At 38.0% G+C, this 21,043-nt stretch overlaps 1 protein-coding gene across 2 annotated transcripts in view; it reads left to right on the top strand.

Moving 5' to 3' along the window:
- DOP1B (DOP1 leucine zipper like protein B) overlaps positions 1-21,043 on the top strand; it is a 97,603-nt gene that overhangs the window by 50,052 nt on the left and 26,508 nt on the right. Inside the window, exons 12-23 of one of the 2 annotated variants that reach the window (XM_032778282.2) lie at positions 1,053-1,158; positions 2,444-2,635; positions 3,845-4,535; positions 6,512-6,780; positions 9,121-9,273; positions 10,376-10,476; positions 11,210-11,400; positions 12,113-13,730; positions 13,993-14,104; positions 15,210-15,398; positions 17,961-18,086; positions 19,703-19,837. In XM_032778282.2, the coding sequence (XP_032634173.1) occupies positions 1,053-1,158; positions 2,444-2,635; positions 3,845-4,535; positions 6,512-6,780; positions 9,121-9,273; positions 10,376-10,476; positions 11,210-11,400; positions 12,113-13,730; positions 13,993-14,104; positions 15,210-15,398; positions 17,961-18,086; positions 19,703-19,837 (3,883 nt within the window). Of the gene's footprint in view, positions 1-1,052; positions 1,159-2,443; positions 2,636-3,844; positions 4,536-6,508; positions 6,781-9,120; positions 9,274-10,375; positions 10,477-11,209; positions 11,401-12,112; positions 13,731-13,992; positions 14,105-15,209; positions 15,399-17,960; positions 18,087-19,702; positions 19,838-21,043 lie in introns of both variants that reach the window. The other variant, XM_032778292.1, reaches the window with a different exon arrangement.

Raw genomic sequence — 21,043 nt, forward strand, 5'->3', positions numbered from 1 at the left:
CTAACCAAAGGAGCAGAGATGCATGATTAGATACTGTACTCACCATCTAATACAAGTAGTTAAATCTGAGGCAGCTGTTTCTAAATACAAAATAAACTGCCATGGTTTGGTCACTCTTTTCAAAAAGCATCATGGTTGTTTTCTGCAGGAAAAACTGCATGATCATAAGTACAAAGCAAGGAGATCACATGGGATAAGATCATACTTACACCAGGATGATCTTTTCTGGCTACTCTTATTTTTCAGCTAATATACATAAAATATAGCATACAGCAACTCACCATACAGAAGTATCTGGCCTAGTGTCTTCTCACATGCAATGTAGAAATGAAATTAATATTGTTTAAGAGGCGCACAAGGTGGCCAAATTTTTGTTTTTATAACAGGTGCACCTATTTAACTGTAATCAAAATTTTAATGGAAAAGTGCTTCCTCCAAAGTGTGCAATTAAGTATGAGTGTGTTTTCATTCTCAACCTAATTAGGTAATTGAAAGGAGGTGTCATGTCAGTCAGTATAGTATTTAAGTACCATAAATAGTGCTTGAAATGAGCCAGTATTTATTGGAATGGCATAATAGCACTCTTCCTTTACTCTGCTCCTGTCTATGCAAGTGTTATAACTTTTTGTCTTCAGAAGATGAAATTCCCGGAAAATATCCCTTTATATGCTAGGCTACTAATAGTTGGGGGTTTCCTCAGCACAGCAGAGAGGAATTAGACTAAGTTGCTAAATATCTAATATGAACCTTAAAGAAGAGAAGAAGCTGGTGCTTATTTTGATCAAGATAATACAATGTGGTGGTGTACTTCTCTTAAATACCATATGATAGGATTCTAAACTACACAACTTTGTGATAACAATAAAATGTTGGTAAGAACTTGACTTAAATAGCCAAGTTGGTGGATACAAATCAGCCTTCTTGGCTTGTGTAGTTAGCATGGATGCCAGTATAAAGTACATTTAGGTTTTTAAAAAACAAAAAATCAAAAAACCCACATCCCACAGTAAATCATGTATTTTGAAAGAACGCACTTTCTCTTTCAATGCCAGGAATAAATCCCTGCAGACAAGATACCCTACTGAGAATGTCAGCACTCCTCCGACAGTCTCAGAGCTCTGCACGCTACTACTGTTCCTTCTTGATGTGATTCCTTTGGTAAGGCAAGTTTGACCTAAAATTAATCATTCAGAGTCCTAACTCTCATTTTCTTTCCCTGTTATCAGATAAGTTTCAGTTACACAGAAGTATTGCTTTTATTTTGCTGCGTACATTTTTTTTTTTTTTAAATGGGGGAGCTACATTTTCATTTGAAAAGAAAACCGATGAATAAATACACAGTCCTTTGAGCCAAATCCTGCCCACTCTTACTCATCTGAGGAGTTCCATTCAAGACCACTTAATTCCATGTAAACGAAGAGTAGAACTTTGTTCCAGTCTTCTCAGTGTGTATAGTACTGAGGTGTTAAAGGGGGGGTTACTATCAGCCTAGTATGCAACATATCCTCCTAATAAGAATGGTTTTGGACTTCTCAGCTAATAGACAAATATCTTTGTAAGTTATCTGACAAATATATAAATTCAGTCTCAGAATACCAGCACTCCCTGGAAAATCAGTATATTGATTAGATGACATGAATAATGAACTTGTGAAAAGTATCAGGAGGGGTAGCCGTGTTAATCTGGATCTGTAAAAAGCAACATGGTCCTGTGGCAACTTAAAGACTAACAGATGTATTGGAGCATAAGCTTTCGTGGGTGAATTACCACTTTCATATTCACTCACGAAAGCTTATGCTCCAGTACATCTGTTAGTCTTTAAGGTGCCACAGAACTTGTGAGAATTACCAACATTTTCTAATTAAAACTGGATACTTATAATAAAACCTGTAACCTACTGAAATAAAAATTAGAATTGACTGATAACTCATGTATGACTTGCAAAGTTCTGTATGCCCACCTGCTTGGGGATGATTACTTTTCATTTTACTTGCCCATCCAAAAAAAATTCATTAACTGTATCCTATTCTAAAAGATATATATGTCATGTATTGTCAGGGTTTTTTTCCCTTGCTGCTTGGGTGGATATATTATTTGGACTGTTTTGCAAGGCTGTTATCAGTAGTCAGATTCCGTTCATGCATCTGACGAAGTGGGTATTCACCCACGAAAGCTCATGCTCCAAAACGTCTGTTAGTCTGTAAGGTGCCACAGGACTCTTTGCTGCATTCAGCACTAGCTCTGGTTCTACATTCAACATTGAGTGGAGTAGTAGCGCTACTTAAAGCAACTGTAAGCGACTTAACTGAATGTGCACATGTATTAGTCACATCTATGCTCACTGAAGTTAGACTTTATATTAGGCAGCTTGACAATGGTAAAACCCATTTCTGTCTGCTAAGCCATTTAGCATTTAACTACTTTAAATCCCTGCCTATTTTAGGAACTTTACTCTGAAGTGCAGACTCAGTATCTTCCACAGATGCTCAGTTACATGGTACAGTCTCTTCTGGAGAATGTGGAGATTCTGAGTTTACCAGAACTCACTCATGCTTTAAAGACCTGCTTCAAAGTGCTTAGCAAAGTACAAATGCCTCCTGCCTACTTGGATAACGAGACTGGAAGTGAAAACTTGGTAGGTATTGCTGCAAGGCCTGTTGCATATTTGCTTATAAATAACTATTCACAAATTGTTATACTCTCCATAAAAGAATTTGCATTATTAAAATAAGATGTGCTACTAACTTTTCTACTCTAACTGAAATTAGGTTACTCATTGCAGAAGTCTAGTTTGGTGAGTCTTACCTATTTAGGCTCCTTTCATAGGCTCTGAACTACTTTGTGCCGTGTATCTGAGCTGGTCTCATTTTGGGCAGCAACCCCAACCTTAATTGACTTGTTGTCTAAGCTGTGCAAAGGCATAGTGTTTAAAACTAGGATGTGATGAAAACCCCTTTCCTGCTCCACCCCATCCACTGAAAAGAGCCTGGTCTTCTGTGGATGCTACTCAGTGTACTGGTAAAATGCCTTGGGGCATTTGAAATAAAGAGTTGAAGTAGCCAGATCAAGCCCAACCTTTTTGTTATCAAGATTACTTGGGCTGCTACAAATTGTTAAACAAGCTCACAAGAACATGGAAAGTAATTAATGTGTGATATAGGTAGAAAACAAACTACACAGTTTGCTGATGATGAGCAATAATACAAGAATAGAAATAACAGTTAGAAACATTCAGACTTGTCAGTAGCTGCTTTATTGACGTTATAATCAATGGCATAACAAGGAAACCCTTTCCTTCCACGCTTTATCACTTCTTAAATTTCCTGTTGGGCTGCTGTTGCACAACATTAGATCATGAAAGTGCTGAACATGGCCCAGAGAGGAGGAGGTGTGAGGAGTAGTTTTTTGAAACAAGTATAGTTTTGTTTTCAATGCAACAGAGCCACTCATCAGTAGCCACATCTAACTATTTCATATAATAACTCTTTGGCTCCAACAACTGCCAGATAAGGTGGCTTATTAATAAATTCAGGGGATTCATAGATTCCAAGGGCAGAAGGGACCACTGTGACCATGTAATCTGGCCTTCTGTGTAGCGCAGGCCATAGGATGTTCCCCAGAAAAGAGAATATTGGCTAAACAGCAGTCGTCAGCAGGACCACAACTCTTACAAGTCTATTGATACCACTTTCACAAAGACACTACACAAGTTATCAGGGCAGAAGGGAAGGGATTCCTGTCCTACACTCTTTTTCCCCCTGCTGCCCCAAGTGTGATTTCAGTTATTTAAAGTAACTCCAAAAATACAATGTAATAAAATAGACACTCACTGCTTCCATTTTAGAGCCCAGTGAAACAAGAAAATGGTGATATAACTTTAGAAACCAAGCCTGCACTACAGGATGAAGATGACGCTGCTTTCGCTCCTCTCAAGTCTGAAGACAGTGGCATAGGTCTAAGTGCCTCATCCCCAGAGCTCTCTCAACACTTAAAATTGCCAAGAGTGACTCCTGAGAAGGATGATGTTTGGAAAAAGGGGGGGAGTATTCAGAGGACTTTGCATTGTATCCAAGAGTTAGTTGATAAGTTTGCCAGTAAATACATATTTGGGGTGCATTTACAAGACCCAGGAAATGACAGAATTTCGATAGCAAATGTGGGCAGAGGAGAGAAAAAAGAAAATAATTATAGAGTCGCTGAAAATACTAGCAAGAAAAAGAACCCCTGGGAAGGAAAGCAAATTACCGTACCGCAGTTTAAACAAATGCTTTCAGACTTGTTCACAGTTCGAGGTTCACCATTTAAACAGAAAAGTCTGGAGCCTCTCTCCCCTGCAAACCATGACCTTGGTAGCAAAAAGGGAAAAGAAGAATGGGACATTGAGCAGGTAACGCTTGACTTAGGGGACATGAAAGAAGACTGCAGAGAGGCTTTTGCTGCTGCATGTCACCTTCTACTGGAATGTACTACCTTCCCAGTCTACCTTTCTGAGGAAGAAACAGAACAATTGTATTTATCTCTGTTTCAAGTTCCTGGTAAGAAGTGTCATCTTAAACAAATAACTTCAGTGCCCAAAATGTAAATTGTACTACAAACTAAGTACACTACGTACTAGGCACAACCAAGAATGTGTACGCAATATAATATGACAGGGTGTGTATTATGAATGCAGTTGTAATACATTTTGGGTATTTGGAGGGATATGGGGGGAGACTGAAGGCAAATTGCTTACTGTGTCCAAGACATGCCCATATTAGAGTGCATCTTATGTTTTAGAATTGAGTGTGTTTTGCAGTTTTTGAAATCCACTTTGTTCTCTTTTTTGAAATACTTTGTGTTCTGGTCCTGGATAAAACAATTCGCCCCACCCCCTCAGGGTTCCCTGGGAAAAGAGGGTCAACACAGGCTAACATGCAGTATCAGAACAAACTGCATAATTAGGGCTGGTTCCCACTGGCAGTTCAGATACTCCCCTGGAAGAGGGTAAGAGTGGACCTTTAGAAAAGATAGGCATGTGGTGAACACAAGAGTGGGGCAATGGGAGATCGGGGTTCTGTTTCTGGCTTTCCGTCCGATTTCTGATATCAGTAAAATGGGGATAATACTTACCTACTCCCTGGGCAGTTGTCTTCAACGTTGGGGCTTGTCTACACTGACGATTTACAGCACTGCAACTTTCTCACTCCCCTGAGCGCAGCAAGTTTCAGCACTATAAAGTGCCAGTGTAAACAGTGCACCAGCCCTGGTAGCTACACCTCTCATGGAGGTGTTGTGTGGTTTTTGTATTTTTTAGCGTTGCCAGTGTAGACTAGCCCTCGGAGTTCTTTGAGATGCTCTTATGGAAGACACTTCAGTTATGTAAAGTGTTATAATTAAAGGGTTGAGAGTCATACAGCTTCCAGGATATCATGTTGGCAACAATATGGGCATTCTTGGTTCCAATTTGACTTTTAGGGCTTTTTTGTCTACATAGTCTGTAGAAAGTAAAGAGTTTCCAAGGAAGAAAAAACACCTCACTCCTAAATCAGAGAATTTGTAGTAAGGAAGGGAGGGGTGAGTAACTTTTTTCTAAGATAGTTCAGATAGTACAGAAGCTACATGAATAGGAGAATGAATAATGTTAATTTAAAAAAAATTACATCTTCATGCACATTCTTAATTGTCAGAGTGGTTGGTCTTTTTTCAGTTGATTGTGAGAGGAATGTCTGGGCTCAAAGTAGATGAGACACTAGTGGTCTTCTACAAACATGGATTTGTCAGGGGATTTTTGTTACTAAAAGTCCAAAGCATTATATTTATAATTTGTTACCAAATCTTGTCAGTGACTTTCCTGTTACAATTTTTGAGGTGCTTGTGTTTTAGGACCTTTATATTTAGATACTTTTAATTGTACCCCAACATATTCCTCTCGCAAACAAATTAGTCTAGCTGTTAATGCAAGTACCATTGATGTAATAGAATATACAATGAAAATGCATGCATTTGTGGGGGGAGGTGTTGAGAGGATGGGGCTCTTGGTAGAATGTTGAGATTTGCTAGCTGTTTTAATGTTTTTTCCTGTTCTTTTGGGCTGCTTCATGATATCTTAGTGGATAATAAAAGTTAATTGGTGTAAGGAGAGCCTAAAACATATGCATAAATTTTTAATAGAATAAAAGGGTAGTACATAACATATTTTAGTAGGTTGCGCTAATGCTGAACATTGAAATACACCTCTACCCCTATATAATGTGACCCAATATAACACGAATTCGGATATAACGGAGTAAAGCAGCTCCAGCGGATCTAAGCAAGTTCAGTATAACGCGGTTTCACCTATAACGCGGTAAGACTTTTTGGCTCCCGAGGACAGCGTTATATCGAGGTAGAGGTATATAAGAGTTGTTATAAAGCTCATGATTTTGTGGGAAGGTAAATTCCATGACATCTTCAGATTTGACAAATGTCTGATAAAGTAATCTAACGTTTAAATGTTATAAAAGCATTTTTTCCCTGTCCATCTTCTGAGGAGGTTGTGATGCCAGCTTCCCTCTCTGGCTTAAATCCCTAATGACGATATGCTGCTGCGTAAATGACTGCTATATTCAGAATGTGTCCATCTCCACGCTGCTTGAAGTTATCAACCATTCTCAGTCATTGGCACTTGTGGTTGAAGACAGAATGAAGCGGTATAAAATCTCTGGACACAACCCCTTCTTTGGGAGACTGCAGATGGTCACAGTTCCTCCAATTGCTCCTGGCGTTCTAAAACTAATATCAGAGAAAACAGACTTCTATCAGGTGTCAAACTCTTTACTGTACAAATATGCTTTAGCTAAAATATATATTAGTCATAGTTAGATGGATTTCTGGGATAATTCTAACACAACGTTCATGTCTACTGGAGTGTCTCATGTATGGCCTAGTTATACACACTCTGACTTAACTTATGTCTCTTATAATGTATCATGTCCAATATTTTCAAAAGTCAGTAGTGATTTTTAGAAAACATTAACTTCCTTGTGCATGGATTTAAAGGTCCCTGAATTTTAGAGGGTGGGTGCTCAGCACTTTTGGAAAATAAAGACACAGGTGTCCCAAGTGGGGCACCAAACATCACTAGTCCCTTTTTGAAAATCTTGATCCCTAACGCAAGATATCTTCAGTTGTTTTTGTTTTGTGAACTTGAAGACTACATTTTGGAAGGATTTTATGTTCTTTTGAGCTCCCAGTATGAAAATACTGGTGATGGTAGATAAAATGGGGAAAAATTCAAAATACACTCTCTGTTTTTTTTTCCCCCTTACATGGCGTAAAGATATTTCTGAAGGGTGCCCAATCAGTAGTCATTTGTGGTCCAATAGCCACTTTCAAATACTATTGCAAAAGAGCTACATTGAGAGGGTTTTTTTAAAACAACTTCCATTTTATCTATTGATAAGAGGAAGTATGAATTTCAACTGACTGGTGGGCCCCCAAATGCTGTTTAAAAGGCAAAATATGGGGGCAGGAAAAGAAGTTTAAAATAGTTGTGTTTTGTTTTTTTTTTGTTGTTGTTGTTGTTAAACCTCATCAGTTTCTCTTGTCTTTCCTGCAAAGCTTAGTAACTGGGATAGGGGTAGCAGGAGTCACTTTTCCCCATTCTTTGCAACTGAATCCTTTCTTTAACAAAAAAAATGAACAAAACCTTATGGTAGAAATAGATGGGATGGAGGATACTAGAAAAGAGACTGGATACCATTATCTAAATTATATACTCTGGTAATAAGCTGGAAATGTTTCACTTGTGCATCACTGGAGATTTAAACATAGATAGGATGTCTTCATTTGGATTATGGCTTTGGACAATCAGCATCCATATTATTCATAGACAAAATATTGTATCTAAATCCAGTGGGTGCCTCTTTGATCAAATACCATAGTCATTTTTTTTAATTCTGCAATATATTGTGATTATTTATAGGAATATTTCGAAGGACAGCTGTAGGGTTATCTTACTATTTCTCTCTGCTTCCGTGCAGGATCAACTCTCAACTCTTTGTAATAGCTAATGTGAAGGACAGTTGAGAGGCTTAGCTGGAAGGAGAAGGGCATGTCTAAGCAGCGTGACAGACCCAGGCCAGTGGGGTACAGGAGTTGGTAGAGGGCACATATCCTGGTCACTGGATGAGTAGTTTTCTGTTCCCTGAGTGACCAGAGCAGGGGCTGCACTAGAGTAATCAGGAACCTGCTAGAACCAATTAAGGCAGACAGGCTGATTAGAACATCTGCAGCTAATCAAGGCAGGCTAATCAGAGCATCTGGGTTTAAAAAGGAGCTCACTCCAGTGAGGGAGGGGGAGCCAAAGGAGAGGAAGTGCATGTGAGGAGCTGGGAGCAAGAGGCACAAGGAGCTAAGAGTGAGGGGGTGTTAAAGGAGGTACTATAGACAGCTGCAATCCACAGGGCCCTGGGCTGGAACCCGGAGTAGAGGGCAGGCCCAGGTTCTCCCCAAACCTCCAACTCCTGATCAGACACAGGAGGAGTTGACCCAGACTGTGGGGAAGATCACTTGAGGTGAGCAAATCTGCCAATAAGCGCAGGTCCCACCAAGGTAGAGGAGGAACTTTGTCACAGCAGCTAGTTACTTTTTAAAACGAAGTGCAGAGGGTGGGGGGAGGATATTCTGAATTCAATTTTTAAACTTTAATTGGGAGCTACTGTTTAGTCATGTGAGGCAAAGATGGCTATATCACATTACCACTTCCTTCAACCTTATTCGTCTTTGTATGCCATAGTGGTAAAACTATCCCAGTGTTCCATTTCTTACCTGTATGCTGCTTTTGTGTTACAATTTTTGGTATTGTTTACATCATCTGAATTATTCATGTTTGGAGTGGGGATTAAAGTTAGAAATGGAAGCAGAACTCTGCTTTCTTCACCCGTTAGTGCACACTCATGAATTGATTGCAACTCCAGGACAGTGCTATTGTGTTCCTCTAGTTCTAGATTTATGAATCAGCCTCTTGCAATGTCCCTAAACTAAGAATATGCAGGATAGGAAAATATGAACTATGCTTTTCACAAATACAGAACACTTTAGTGTTTCTACTAAGCTTTTAAATGGGTGAAAGTGTACAATTTATTTTATCTGTTCCCCTAGAGAGTCGCTCATGTACTTTGGAATCAGCTGAACAAAGAGACAAGGGAGCACCACATTACCTGTGTGGAGCTGTTCTATAGACTGCACTGCTTGGCTCCATCAGCTAATATTTGTGAAGATATTATTTGTCATGCGCTATTGGATCACGATAAAGTAAGTCCTGTATTTCTGAGGCTGCCTCATTATTGTAGTGTCTTATCTTTAGCTCTAGCCAACCTTCAGCTCTCTGGCCGCACAGCTTCAGGGCTCCTCAACCCCTGCTTCTCTGGAGACCACAGTTGAGAATCTCTCACTCCTCCCTGTGGCGCATTCCCTCAGAGTCTCTGAATGAATCAACATAGGACCCATCTTAGTCATTGGATGCTATCCGCTTTCCCTAAAATCAGAGTCTCCAAAATTAGTAGTCCTTCACAGCATTTCTAAATATTTTCCAGATCCATCGGCAAGTCCGAAAAGAAGTCGGACTGGACACTAACTTATTCTTCCCAACCTTATGTTCTGGTACGCCATTTGACCCTGTGTCAGAGACAGCACTGAACGGCTCTTAGACCAGGCAATAGTCAAACTATATTTAAAATGAGCAGATTCCCTTTTGCAATTTCCTTTCTCTGTTTTAAAGATCGATCAGTTCTTTTAGTATTTTCTGACAGCTAACATGTAAGTTAAATAAAAGGTCACACCATGATGCTAATCTATAACCGATGTCTTAAACCTTCTATGATTCATTTTATATATAGCTATATCTATATATATCTGCTCTCACAATTCTGAAACTTGTTATATATTAGCATCCGTACAGGGGTTGTGGATATCTGAATAGTCAAGAGTTTGGAAACCTATAGTTTAGACTTTTATACGTGTTCAGGGATGATAAATACTCAGTAAGTTCTGCCCACTAATATGTCCCTTCATATCACCGTTCTTTGTCATCCAACCCCCAATAACTCAAGAGATTAAAATACTGTAAATGTGAATTTCAAAAATGTCTTTTTAGAAATCAGCAGCTTTTTCTGTGCACTAGGTGCCTTTTTTGTTTTGATTGCCTTGAGTTGTGAGTGCATGGCAAGAAAATGGCATTGTGTTAATCCTATCTAGAAATGAAAAACAGGCGCAGAAGTCTTTAGATTTTGGAAGTCCTCTATGCAATAAGCATTGTTTTTTACTAGAGCCTTTTAAATTCACTAAACTTACTATGTTTATCGCAGAATCAAAAACTTCCTGTCCTTCTTTAATTTTTCTTTTTCCTTCTGTAAAGGGAACAAGGCTAGAGGCACTGTTCAGATTCTCTGTGATATGGCATTTGACCAGGGAAATCCAAGGCAGCAGAGTCACTTCCCACAATCGATCCTTTGACAGGTATTGCTGTACTTTTCATTTGCCTGGCTTAATGTTTATATAAATATATTTAGTTTAATTATACTTCTTTGCTAGGAAAAAAAAATTTCCTGGACAGTCATATGAACCAAAGTAAGGCTGTCAAATATTTATTTATTTGTATGTTAAAAATAAAAGCCCTATTTGTGTTGGTAACGCACTTTCTCACATCAGGTAATAAAGTACTTGGACTGTGGTTTGTTTTGTTCTTTTTTATTTGTTTGGAGGATGATCCAAGGGGAGTAGGAGTTTGAAGTCTCTGCTAGGAGTTGCTTTCCATGTTTTCAGCAAGGAGTCAACAGCTGAGGCCCCACCTTTTTATAACAGGAGTGGCTTTCTACGTCAAGAAGGTGGGGCATTTCCCTAGAAAAGGATAAGAGCCCAGCCAAAGCGGGTACATGCAAAATATTGTTAAAGCAATCCAAAGGTGGTATGTTACTCACCATGCTGCTCAGTCTTATAGAATATGAGCTAAAAATTTCAACCCTTAGGAAAGAGAAGAGGATATTATAAAAACAGGTAGCGTGTATGTTTTGCTTTGCTCCTGCAAGCACATGTGCTCGACTTTGAACTAAGTGGCACCACTACTGGGCATTGGAATTACTATCAGGAGTAAAGCTAAAACATGGGCAAGTATTTGCAGGAGTGGAGTTGAAAAATGTGTTGTGAATGAGGGCTTGCAATTTTACTTCTCCTTTGCAATTTCTCCATTCAGATCTCTGTTTGTGGTACTGGACAGTCTAAATTGTTCAGATGGTGCAATTGGTGCTGCAGCACAGGGCTGGCTGATACGTGCTCTCTCCCTTAATGATGTTGCACGAATTCTTGAGCCAGTACTACTGCTGCTTCTTCATCCAAAGACACAGCGCACATCCATCCATTGCATCAAACAGAAGAATTCAGCAGGTAAAACTGCTCTCAGACTGAAAATGTAACCATCTGAGTCAAGTAAATTAAGTCACATTACTCCATTGGACTCCATTTTAAGCTAGTCTTTGACCTTCGGTGTCATACTCATCAGTTTGAGGTGTCATCGTATAAGCAGCAATGCCAGCTGCATGTATCACTCTTCTCAGTTACACCTGTAATAATGCTTAAACACAATTATGGAGTAGGTCATATCTTTTTAAAGGTAGAACACCCATTAATATCTTATTTTGGGTCAGCATTGCAGCAAAAGAAGCCCTAAACCGCCTAATAGTTGAATTGCTTTTTTAATCCAGTTATCTGCTCGCATAACAGTTCTGCTACATTCTTTGCTATCTAATTGACTTGCTAGTCACCATCATTCTCACTGTTTACATTCTAGTAGCACCCAAAGGGAGTCTCCTGTGCTAGCCACTATGCAATTATAGAAATAGATATGGTCATTGTCCCAAAGGGTTTACAGTCTGAGAAGGTTTATGATCTCTGACTTGTACAATTCCATCGTAAAACATAACTGCTCAATTAAGTTATTTCTTTGGCATAAATAAGATTTTTAACTTCAGTGTAAAGTCAGTTACTTGATCACCATTACATTTTCTCTTGCAGTTTGTCTTTCAGCATAAAAACTATTGAATGTATTAACAACTGCAAGAATAAACACTGATTTTTGAAATTTTCATATTTTTTTCAGAAGACTTAAATCATTGGTTTAGCAAGAAAAGTGCCTCTTTTAAAGAGTCATTGGGAGCCTCTGAGCTACATGAAAGCAATTCTGAAGAAAACATACCACTAAGCCAATTTACAACCGTGGACAGGGAAGCTATTTGGGCTGAAGTGGAAATCGATCCAGAGGCATCTCAGATAAAAAATGGATGGTCTGAAAATGAATCATCTCACTGTACAGAACCTCCACAAGATACCGGTGGTGATCATGATAACAGTGAACACACACAATCAGCAGATACCAGCACAGGACATAATGATAGTGAAAATACATCATCTTTTTCTCCTTCTCTGGATCCACAGGAAATGAGCAATGAGGAGAACTATAGAGCGACAACCAACTGCAGAGAAAATATGAAGAATGTTAGTTCATCTAATACTTTTCCTCTTCATGACTCCAAATCCAGTACTATGTTAAATCTTGTGCGTGCAGATTCTGAGAGAACTCAAGCATCAGAATCACTATCAAGTGATGAGGAGGTGGACTTGGAACTCCAAGCAATTACAACTTCTAGGCTGCTCAAGCAGCAGAAAGAAAAACAAGAGATGATAGAGGCTCTGTTTAAACACATTCTCTTGTATTTTCAGCCTTACGATTCCAAGAGGGTTTTGTATGCTTTTTCTGTACTAGAGGCAGTACTCAAAACAAACCCTAAAGAATTTATTGAAGCTGTAGCCAGTACTAGCATGGATACGAGTTCTACAGCTCACTTAAATCTCATCTATAATCTTCTAGCCCGGCACCAGGAAACTCTTGTGGGACAGAGTTTTTATGGTAAACTTCAGACTCGGTCACCCACGACGTGTCCCCATTCTTTATTAATAGAATTGCTGACTTACCTCTGTTTGAGTTTTCTGCGCTCTTACTATCCATGTTACTTGAAGGTAACCCACAAAGATGTGCTTGGCAACAGAGATGTCCAAGTTAAAAGTGTAGAAGTCTTGATTAGAATGATGGTGCAGCTGGCCACAATGGCAAAGTCAGCAGAAAACAAGAATATTGAGTTTATACACAACTTACTTGGAAGATGCAAAATTCAAGAGTTTGTTCTTCTTTCTTTGTCTGCTTCTATGTATACAAGTCAAAAACGGTATGAACTGATGACATTGGATAAAATTAATAGTGTCATCGAAGAGAGCCTCTTTGAAGAAAGCCTTATCAATTTTGGGCAAGATCAGATATGGAGTGAACATCCCCTTCAGATTGAGCTGCTGAAGCTTTTGCAAATATTGATCGTCTTGGAGCACCATCTTGGACAGACACATGAGGAACAGGAGAACCAGCCAGACCTATCTAAAGAATGGCAACGGGCTCTTAATTTCCAGCAGGCTATTAGTGCAATGCAGTATGTGCATCCACACCCCATAACTTCACAAGGATTATTTGTCTCCGCTGTAGTTAGAGGTTTGCAGCCAGAGTATGGCTGTGGGATGCATCCATCTTGGGTAGGTTTAGTCACGCATTCTTTGCCATACTTTGGGAAATCTTTAGGCTGGACTGTGGCACCATTTATCATACAGATATGTAAAAACCTGGATGAACTTGTTAAACAGTATGAAAATGAAACTGTGAAGATGTCTGTGAGGTAAGATTCTTAAATGCAGAGTTTTGATGTTGATTTAACTATTTGGTACAAAGTACTGATGAGCTTATTTTCTGAAACCTCATACTATTGTCTAAAGTATTCTAAAATTACCTTTTTTGTCTGACTACTTATTGTAGAAACTTTGCTTCCTAATACCTCAGCAGGTAAACTTTGAACCATATAGTCTTTTGACCATAGTAGTCATGCAAAGAATGAAAATATCCACATGTACTATTGATAACTTTTGTGTTCTTCTCCAAAGCGTAACTTCTAAAAGGGAGAACATTACACCAGATTATCCTCTGACACTTTTGGAAGGTTTAACAACCATTGGTCATTTTTGCCTTTTGGATCATCCTAATCAAACCAAAAAGGTAGAAACTGCTTCTTATTATTTCAGTAGATATGTCTCCAGATGCCAACCATACATTTGACAGTTTGGCCTCAATTCAGCAAAATACTGAAGTTCTTAGCTGAATCGTGACCATTAATGTCTATTATTTTGAGCCCAGAAATGAAAGGCTGTTTTAATATAGGGATAGCAGAATCCCCTTGCATGTCGGAATATGAACATGTTTGTGTAGAGGAGAACCTTCTGCTCACAGATAGGTAACTATATTCTGTCATCCCAGCTCAGTGTGTGCTGACAATAAATATATTTGGATTATTGGATGCTACTCATTTATGGGAAAAATACAGTATTCTCTTTAAAATATTCTGAAGTAATTTATATGAAGAAAGAAAGGCAAGTGTCATGCTGTCAGAAAAGCTATACAGTAAAAGGTCATTTCTTCTAAAATCTTCTCTAGGAAAATATGAATTTTACATTATAAATATATTCAGTATGATGTTAAATGAAAGTGTGAATGAACAAAATTTGTATATCTTAAAAACCACACTGCAGACAAATCTATACGCATTGTTTTTCTCACCTTTTTTTTTTTTCTTGTATTGCAAAACCAGAACAAGTTTAATTTGGTCTTCCCCACCCAAATACTCATGCATTTTGTGGCTCTGTTCCCAAGTTACTTTACTTCATTTGTTTAACTGGAAAGTTTCCATAGACTAAATAATCAGGAGAATATTAGTGGCATGTATTCTAAATGAGAATGTATTTCACACTCTTTTTTTGGTATAAATTATTATGTGGAAAATGGAGATATGTAGTTTGCACCATGTATTGGAAGAGAATATGGCCTCAAATAGAGAAATGAACTCTTCAATCAAAAGCAAAATCAGTAGAATGTTATACTCTAGTTACACATATTCATCCATTCTGTAAGTGATAATAAAGTTCATAAACAGAAAAGCTGAATGATTTAGTGTTTTGCAAAATTATTATTACAAAAGTCTTCTTGGGTGGAAAGCAGATGTCTGCGCTAAAGATTGTGTAACAATGTTAAGAATAATGAATCTGTGTATACTTGAGCGGTTGTCCACAGAGTGTGTTGTTTAATATATATATTTCTGTTTTCCTAGGTGTCCCCTATATCTGACCCCACAAACCTGAGAAATGCCAGGAATGCCATTTTGGAAGAATTGCCTCGTATTGTTAACACAATGTCCCTTCTTTGGAGTGTTATAAAAAAGGAAGACTCTCAAAAAAGACCAGCTGACTTTCTTGGAGCAACCAAAGGATCTTCTTCAGTATATTTTAAGGCAACCAAAGTAAGAATCCTTTCCAAGCCCACTTTCTCCCCTACCTCCTATTACCTTTTCTGGAAAGTTCTTGCATGTGGTTTTGCCATTCTCAAAACAGCAAAGTCGTTTTACAGTTTCTGAAATTTATAGGCTGCAGAGAATGTTCCTGGTCAAAGGTGCAGAATCCCTATTATAAAAGGGTTGTCACCTTTTGTGCAAGTCAGTTACAAAGTGCCAGATTACCAAACCTAAGCTGATGCCCCATTTGTATAAAATTAATTTGCCTTTTGGTGATTTTTTTTTTCTGTCCCCTTTTCCCCATACATATGCTTTTCACCCCTCTATTAAATCCTCTTCCTCTCTTTGTTTGTTTTCTTGACTCTCTTTCAAAAACAAAATAAAAACACTCCAACCCAGAAACAAGGCGATTGTCCTAATGAGTATGAGAGATGCAAATGAACACAGTTTGTGGCTTGTCTGGAGTGAACTTGAGCTATGCGTGCTCTTTCATTTACTTAAGTATTTAGAATTCATTCTGCTTTTGTTATGAAGTGTAATGAGATTTTTGCCATATAAATCAGCATTTGAGTCTTGAAGCTGATGACATCATAAACATGACAGCACACTGCATATTTTCCTTTTAATATTACACTCTGTTACACTCGTTTTTGGATAGTTGGCACTGTAAGATAAGTAGTGTGTATGAGAGAGAGTTTGTATGAATTTATCTTAATTTTAAATGATTGTATTGAAATTAGTCTTTATTTTCTTGAATGAGCTGTGAACTTTGCCCAGTGAAACCATTCTGAATTTTCACCTGGTCAGCCTGTAACTGCCAGCTTCCCAAATCTTTTGTGGGCAGAAGAATGATGTGACAGTTTGTCATAGATATTATTTAAATTTTATTTTAAGAAATATTGGAGGGTGAATGAGAAGTTTGGGTGAAAAGCTGTGTTTTTGTTGTCAATTACTTATTTTTTGTGGGCCTGTTGAGGCCCTCCATTAGACATCGATGTGGTTGTCTACCCCACTGGGGGGCATGGGCAACTTGCTTGAAACCAGTTCTGTTTTTTTTTTTTTCCTTTTTGAGTATATTGCCAAGGGTGAAAGTTGTGGGAGCGATGGGGTTTCTGTTTTTAGTGGGGGATATAACCAGACAGTTACCTCCTTGGATGTTTTGTTTTGGATTTGTACAGATTGTTTACTGTGTTCATTCAATGAACTAACTGACGAGTTTGTTAGAGATGGAAAGAAGGAGCAGGAGGACCCAGGGGTGGATTGAGTAAATGGATTTCTTTATTGCAGTACTTGTTCCCCTCAACTCAATTGTTGAGTAAGCCCCGAATTAATCACATGACACTTCTATCTAAGTTAATATGTAAATACCCACATTTACTACAATGCCCCCCAAACCCTTATTTAATAATATGAACGCCCATATACTGAATAGAATTATATGCGCCCCATTTACTGTTTACAGCATTAAGTATATTATACAGACATTTTTACCTTGAAGATATATTTCTTTGCAGTAATCGTAGCCGGAATTTCCCTTAATCAGCAGTTCACAGGGGAGGGAGGAAGGGGCCATGACCCTGAACTCCTTTATGTAGCTGGGAGAGGAAGGAAGTGGGGAGATGACACTTCTTCCACGCAAAGGGTATCCTTCAGACAACCATATTCCTTATGCAGCTGCCACGCTTATCTATCCTTTACAAACAGAAGGGAAGGGAAAAGGATGGCAACTTTATCTATCAAGGGAAGAAATAGTGCTTGCCTGTTCCTTACTCTGCATTACCATGATAGCAGTGACCCAGGTCTTTACTTGACCCTTACATACCCCCACAGAATTAATATTAATATTTAATTAATAGTTTTCTTAACTCATTGATTTGTTTTATTTTTAGACAATTGTGGTAATTGATCATTAGATTGGAGTATAATCCTTTGGTTTCTTTACTTCATTTTTGCTTAGCTATTGATCTTGATGATCACTTTTTCTTTCAATAAGCCACTCAGGTCAGAAGAATTGAGAATCTGAGTCAAACATCTGATTTACCGAAGAGCTCTTATATGCTTTTTCATCTTTTACTCATTACAGGAAGGAGGCAGCAAAGAGTCCATTGAAGCAAATGAGAAAATGTAAAATTAGTGTTCCAGTTGTCCTCTAAACATAGCACTTAGTTTCCTAATGTATATTCTCTTTCTTCTTGGAATAGCCTTTCACTCCTCGACCAAGCTGGCCCTACCACTGTTCTCATGTCTTTCAAATCCTTTCTTCCCTCCTTGAAAACTCACTTTTCTATTAATTCTTGTATTGCCTTCCTCACAAATTTCCTCATCCAGTCCTCCTTTACTAAATTGTCATCCATTTCTCTACTCCTTCTCAAATATTTTGTTTGTCATTCTATATATACTGCTAGCTTCCTCCTCCCCCTACTCCTTTTACAGATCTTGATTAATAATAATGAGGAAGTACTGTGTATGAACAGTGATTAGGCAGAGAATATGCGTGATGAAAAATAATTTTTTGTTGTTAGCTTTCTAGGATTTGAGATAAGCGATAACATGTTCATCTTTTTTTTATAGACGATAAAAAATAAAATTTTAGATTTCTTGAATCCACTGACACCACAACTTGGAGTCCAGTTAATATCAGCGGTAGCAGCAGTGTGGAACAGCAAAAAAGCTCATAAGAATCAAAGTAAAATAAAGGTGAAGTTAAAGAAATGTTAATTCATATGATAAATTTCATTTCTCAAGAAAAGACAGAGGTTTTGGTCCTAGTTTTACTGTGAAGACCCTCACATTTTTGTTGTTTGTTTTTGTTGTACAAGTGACAAAGACAAGCCATTAGATAAGAATTTTAATTCAATATAATGGTTAAAATTTAAAATGTGAAGACCATAAGTAAATGGAACAAATACAATCAAAATAGGAAAAATAAAGATTTTAATGCGTTTGCATGTTGAAGATACTGAAAGAAGAAAATATTTTACTTAGATAATGAAGAGACCATTTGTCTGGGGCACAACTTTTGTAACACAGCCTGTGACGACTTTAGGACTTTTTCGTGGGGGGGGAGGAGGTGGCGTGGGGAGAAGTCATGGTGTCTGTCTCGCCAGCCAGCCTGCTGCTGAGGAGGATTCATCAATGAATTTTTACACATTTAACTCTATATCTGCAGAGTTATGTGGGGGGGGGGGGGGTTCAGCATCTTAAACAATTAAATATTAAATGCCTTAAACCATTTTTATTGTAAGATAAAGAATTTATCTTCCTTTCAATAAGTTTCCCATGACAAAAATAATCTTACTGGCTTCCACTTTTCTGGAAAAAGTAATTTTATTTTTTATAAAATAGTAGAACTTATTTACATTGGTCAAATACTTGGTGTTGGAAATGGAAATAGAAAAGTTAATTAAATACTATTGCTTTAGTTTGCATATAAATTATAAAACAAGACTCTCATTCTGCACATTACAATTTATTTTAAAACCTTATTCCAAATTTAAATAACTACATCTGTCCAAAGAGTGACCTTTCTCTTTTGTGACTGCTTTCAAGGTTTAAACATTTTTCATTCCACGCTGCACCAAAAACATTTTTGCAAAATGGAATTGTCAAAATAGCTATATTCAGATTGAAAAGCTCAACTTTTCAATTCTCATTTCGTTCTCTCTCTCTCTCTCTCTGGTCAGACTTGAACAAAGAGCACATGGGAATTGCAAAACCCTTTCCAGCAGACACGTAATTGAAACTATAAATCTCTATGAAATGTTTTGGCTTTGAAACCACATGTTTTGACTAAACATTTAGATGAAAATGTTCTGACCAGCTTTAGAAACAACCACAAAGGAAAAGCTCTTGGATACCAAGGTGATGAGCTCCACTTACATGCATAGATGCAAAGAACAATTATCAGTAAGCACTATGTACCAAGCCAAGTCTGGCACTTTAATATCTAGCCATTTTGAGTTGTTGGAGCCCAGACAATTCCAGTTTTCCTCCATTGCTGTCCAAGGCTCCAGGTCAGAAACCTTTCCAGAGGAGGAAAGCTAGAGGTAGGTCTCTCTGGAGCCAAACATGGTTACTAAGTACAAGCCCTCTTCCTAATCCGCCTTAGTCTGAATGCATTGCCTCATTGTGCTCCCAGCCTGTCAGGGCAGGTCAGAGAGAGAGTGAATGAGACCCAAACTCTGATCCCCTCAGGGATCCTTTTCACCTATTTGAGTTTCATATTTATGTTTGCACATAGTTAATAGTGTGAAATGCTGTTTTCCTCCATCATTCCCTGGTACATTGAACTTAATGATGTTTGTGTCATTTAGATTCTTCCAGTGGCTAGTGCATCTCAGCTTATTCTTGTGGACTTAGTGTGTGCACTTAACACTCTGAATACTGACACTATATTACAGCTGGTAAAAGAAGTTGTCAAGAAACCATCCCAAATCAAAGGCGAAGAGGTAACTGTTAAAATAATATTCAGCTTTACTGTCTTCTTTCTTCCAAGGTGTCCCTGAAAAAAATCAACCTTATTAGATGCGAAAGAGGTTTTCAACATTCATTATTCTTTTTTTGTTACTGGTAATTATTAGAATTTGTTTCCTCTTCACATTCTGTATCTGGTGAAAAGTGTACTCAATGTGTATACAGTTTCTGATCATTTTACAAGAGTAGTCGTTGGTTGTTTTGTGTTACATTTGCAGCACAAAGCTGAGGTAAAGCCAGTGTAACAGACTTCTTGTGCATTCTCTCAGCATAGAGGAATCTCCAGATTTCATAAGGCGAGTATAGTGGTTCCAGCCCCCTTGCCCTCCGCAAAGAGGACACGGGCAGGGACCTATTGTGTTTGTCTGATCACTAGCTGCTGTAACAGCCTGAGGGTAAGGGGGTTGTTACCTGCCCTTGCAACTTACAGCAGCCCTGAGACTGCTCTAGGGCCTTTCCAGTGTAAAAAAACACCTTGACCCCACTCCATTCTGGGATACAGAAGGGAAAGTCGCAAGGATCTGGCTCCATCTAATTTAAATTCATAGTTCAGATTATCAAAAATGAAATAACTCTTAAGTGTCTACCATTTTTTTCCTTTTTATCCTATTGTATTTCTTGCATTTCACTCTGGATAATTTTAAGTTTCCCTTCAAGATTATCAAACATGTGCCAAGCACTCTGAGAAAGAAAAGAGCTAGAAAGGAGCAATATAAAAATTAAGTATTTTGGTTAGTAGCTTCACTTTCTGGTTCTCGTGTACTACAATGCTGCTCTGTCTAGGCACCCTACTCTTCTGGAGATTGTTTAAATCTGAATAAAATTTAACTTTTCATTGAAATCTTAAACATCAACACATTTCTCTTCATATTAGGTTTGGTCCTCTTTAATTTGGGACCTAAACTATGTCCCAGTACTCTGAAGCCGTTGAAACATTGGAGCAAGCATTTGAAACAGAATTTACAAAACAGACACCAAAATTCTTCAGGGTTTTATGATGGACCAATATTTCCCTTAAAATTGAGTAACTTGCATAAAATAAATGTATAATAAAAGAGTAAATGTATATGTCTTAAGGTACAATTGTGTGTATGTGTCTGTAATTCAGCATAACAGAAATAGATACTTAACATTTGGTACAATCATCCTGCCTATGAAACAAAAAACATGCTTGAAACAAA

The sequence above is a fragment of the Chelonoidis abingdonii genome, chromosome 1 (genome assembly GCF_003597395.2).
Source record: "Chelonoidis abingdonii isolate Lonesome George chromosome 1, CheloAbing_2.0, whole genome shotgun sequence".
NCBI classification, from domain to species: Eukaryota; Metazoa; Chordata; order Testudines; family Testudinidae; genus Chelonoidis; species Chelonoidis abingdonii.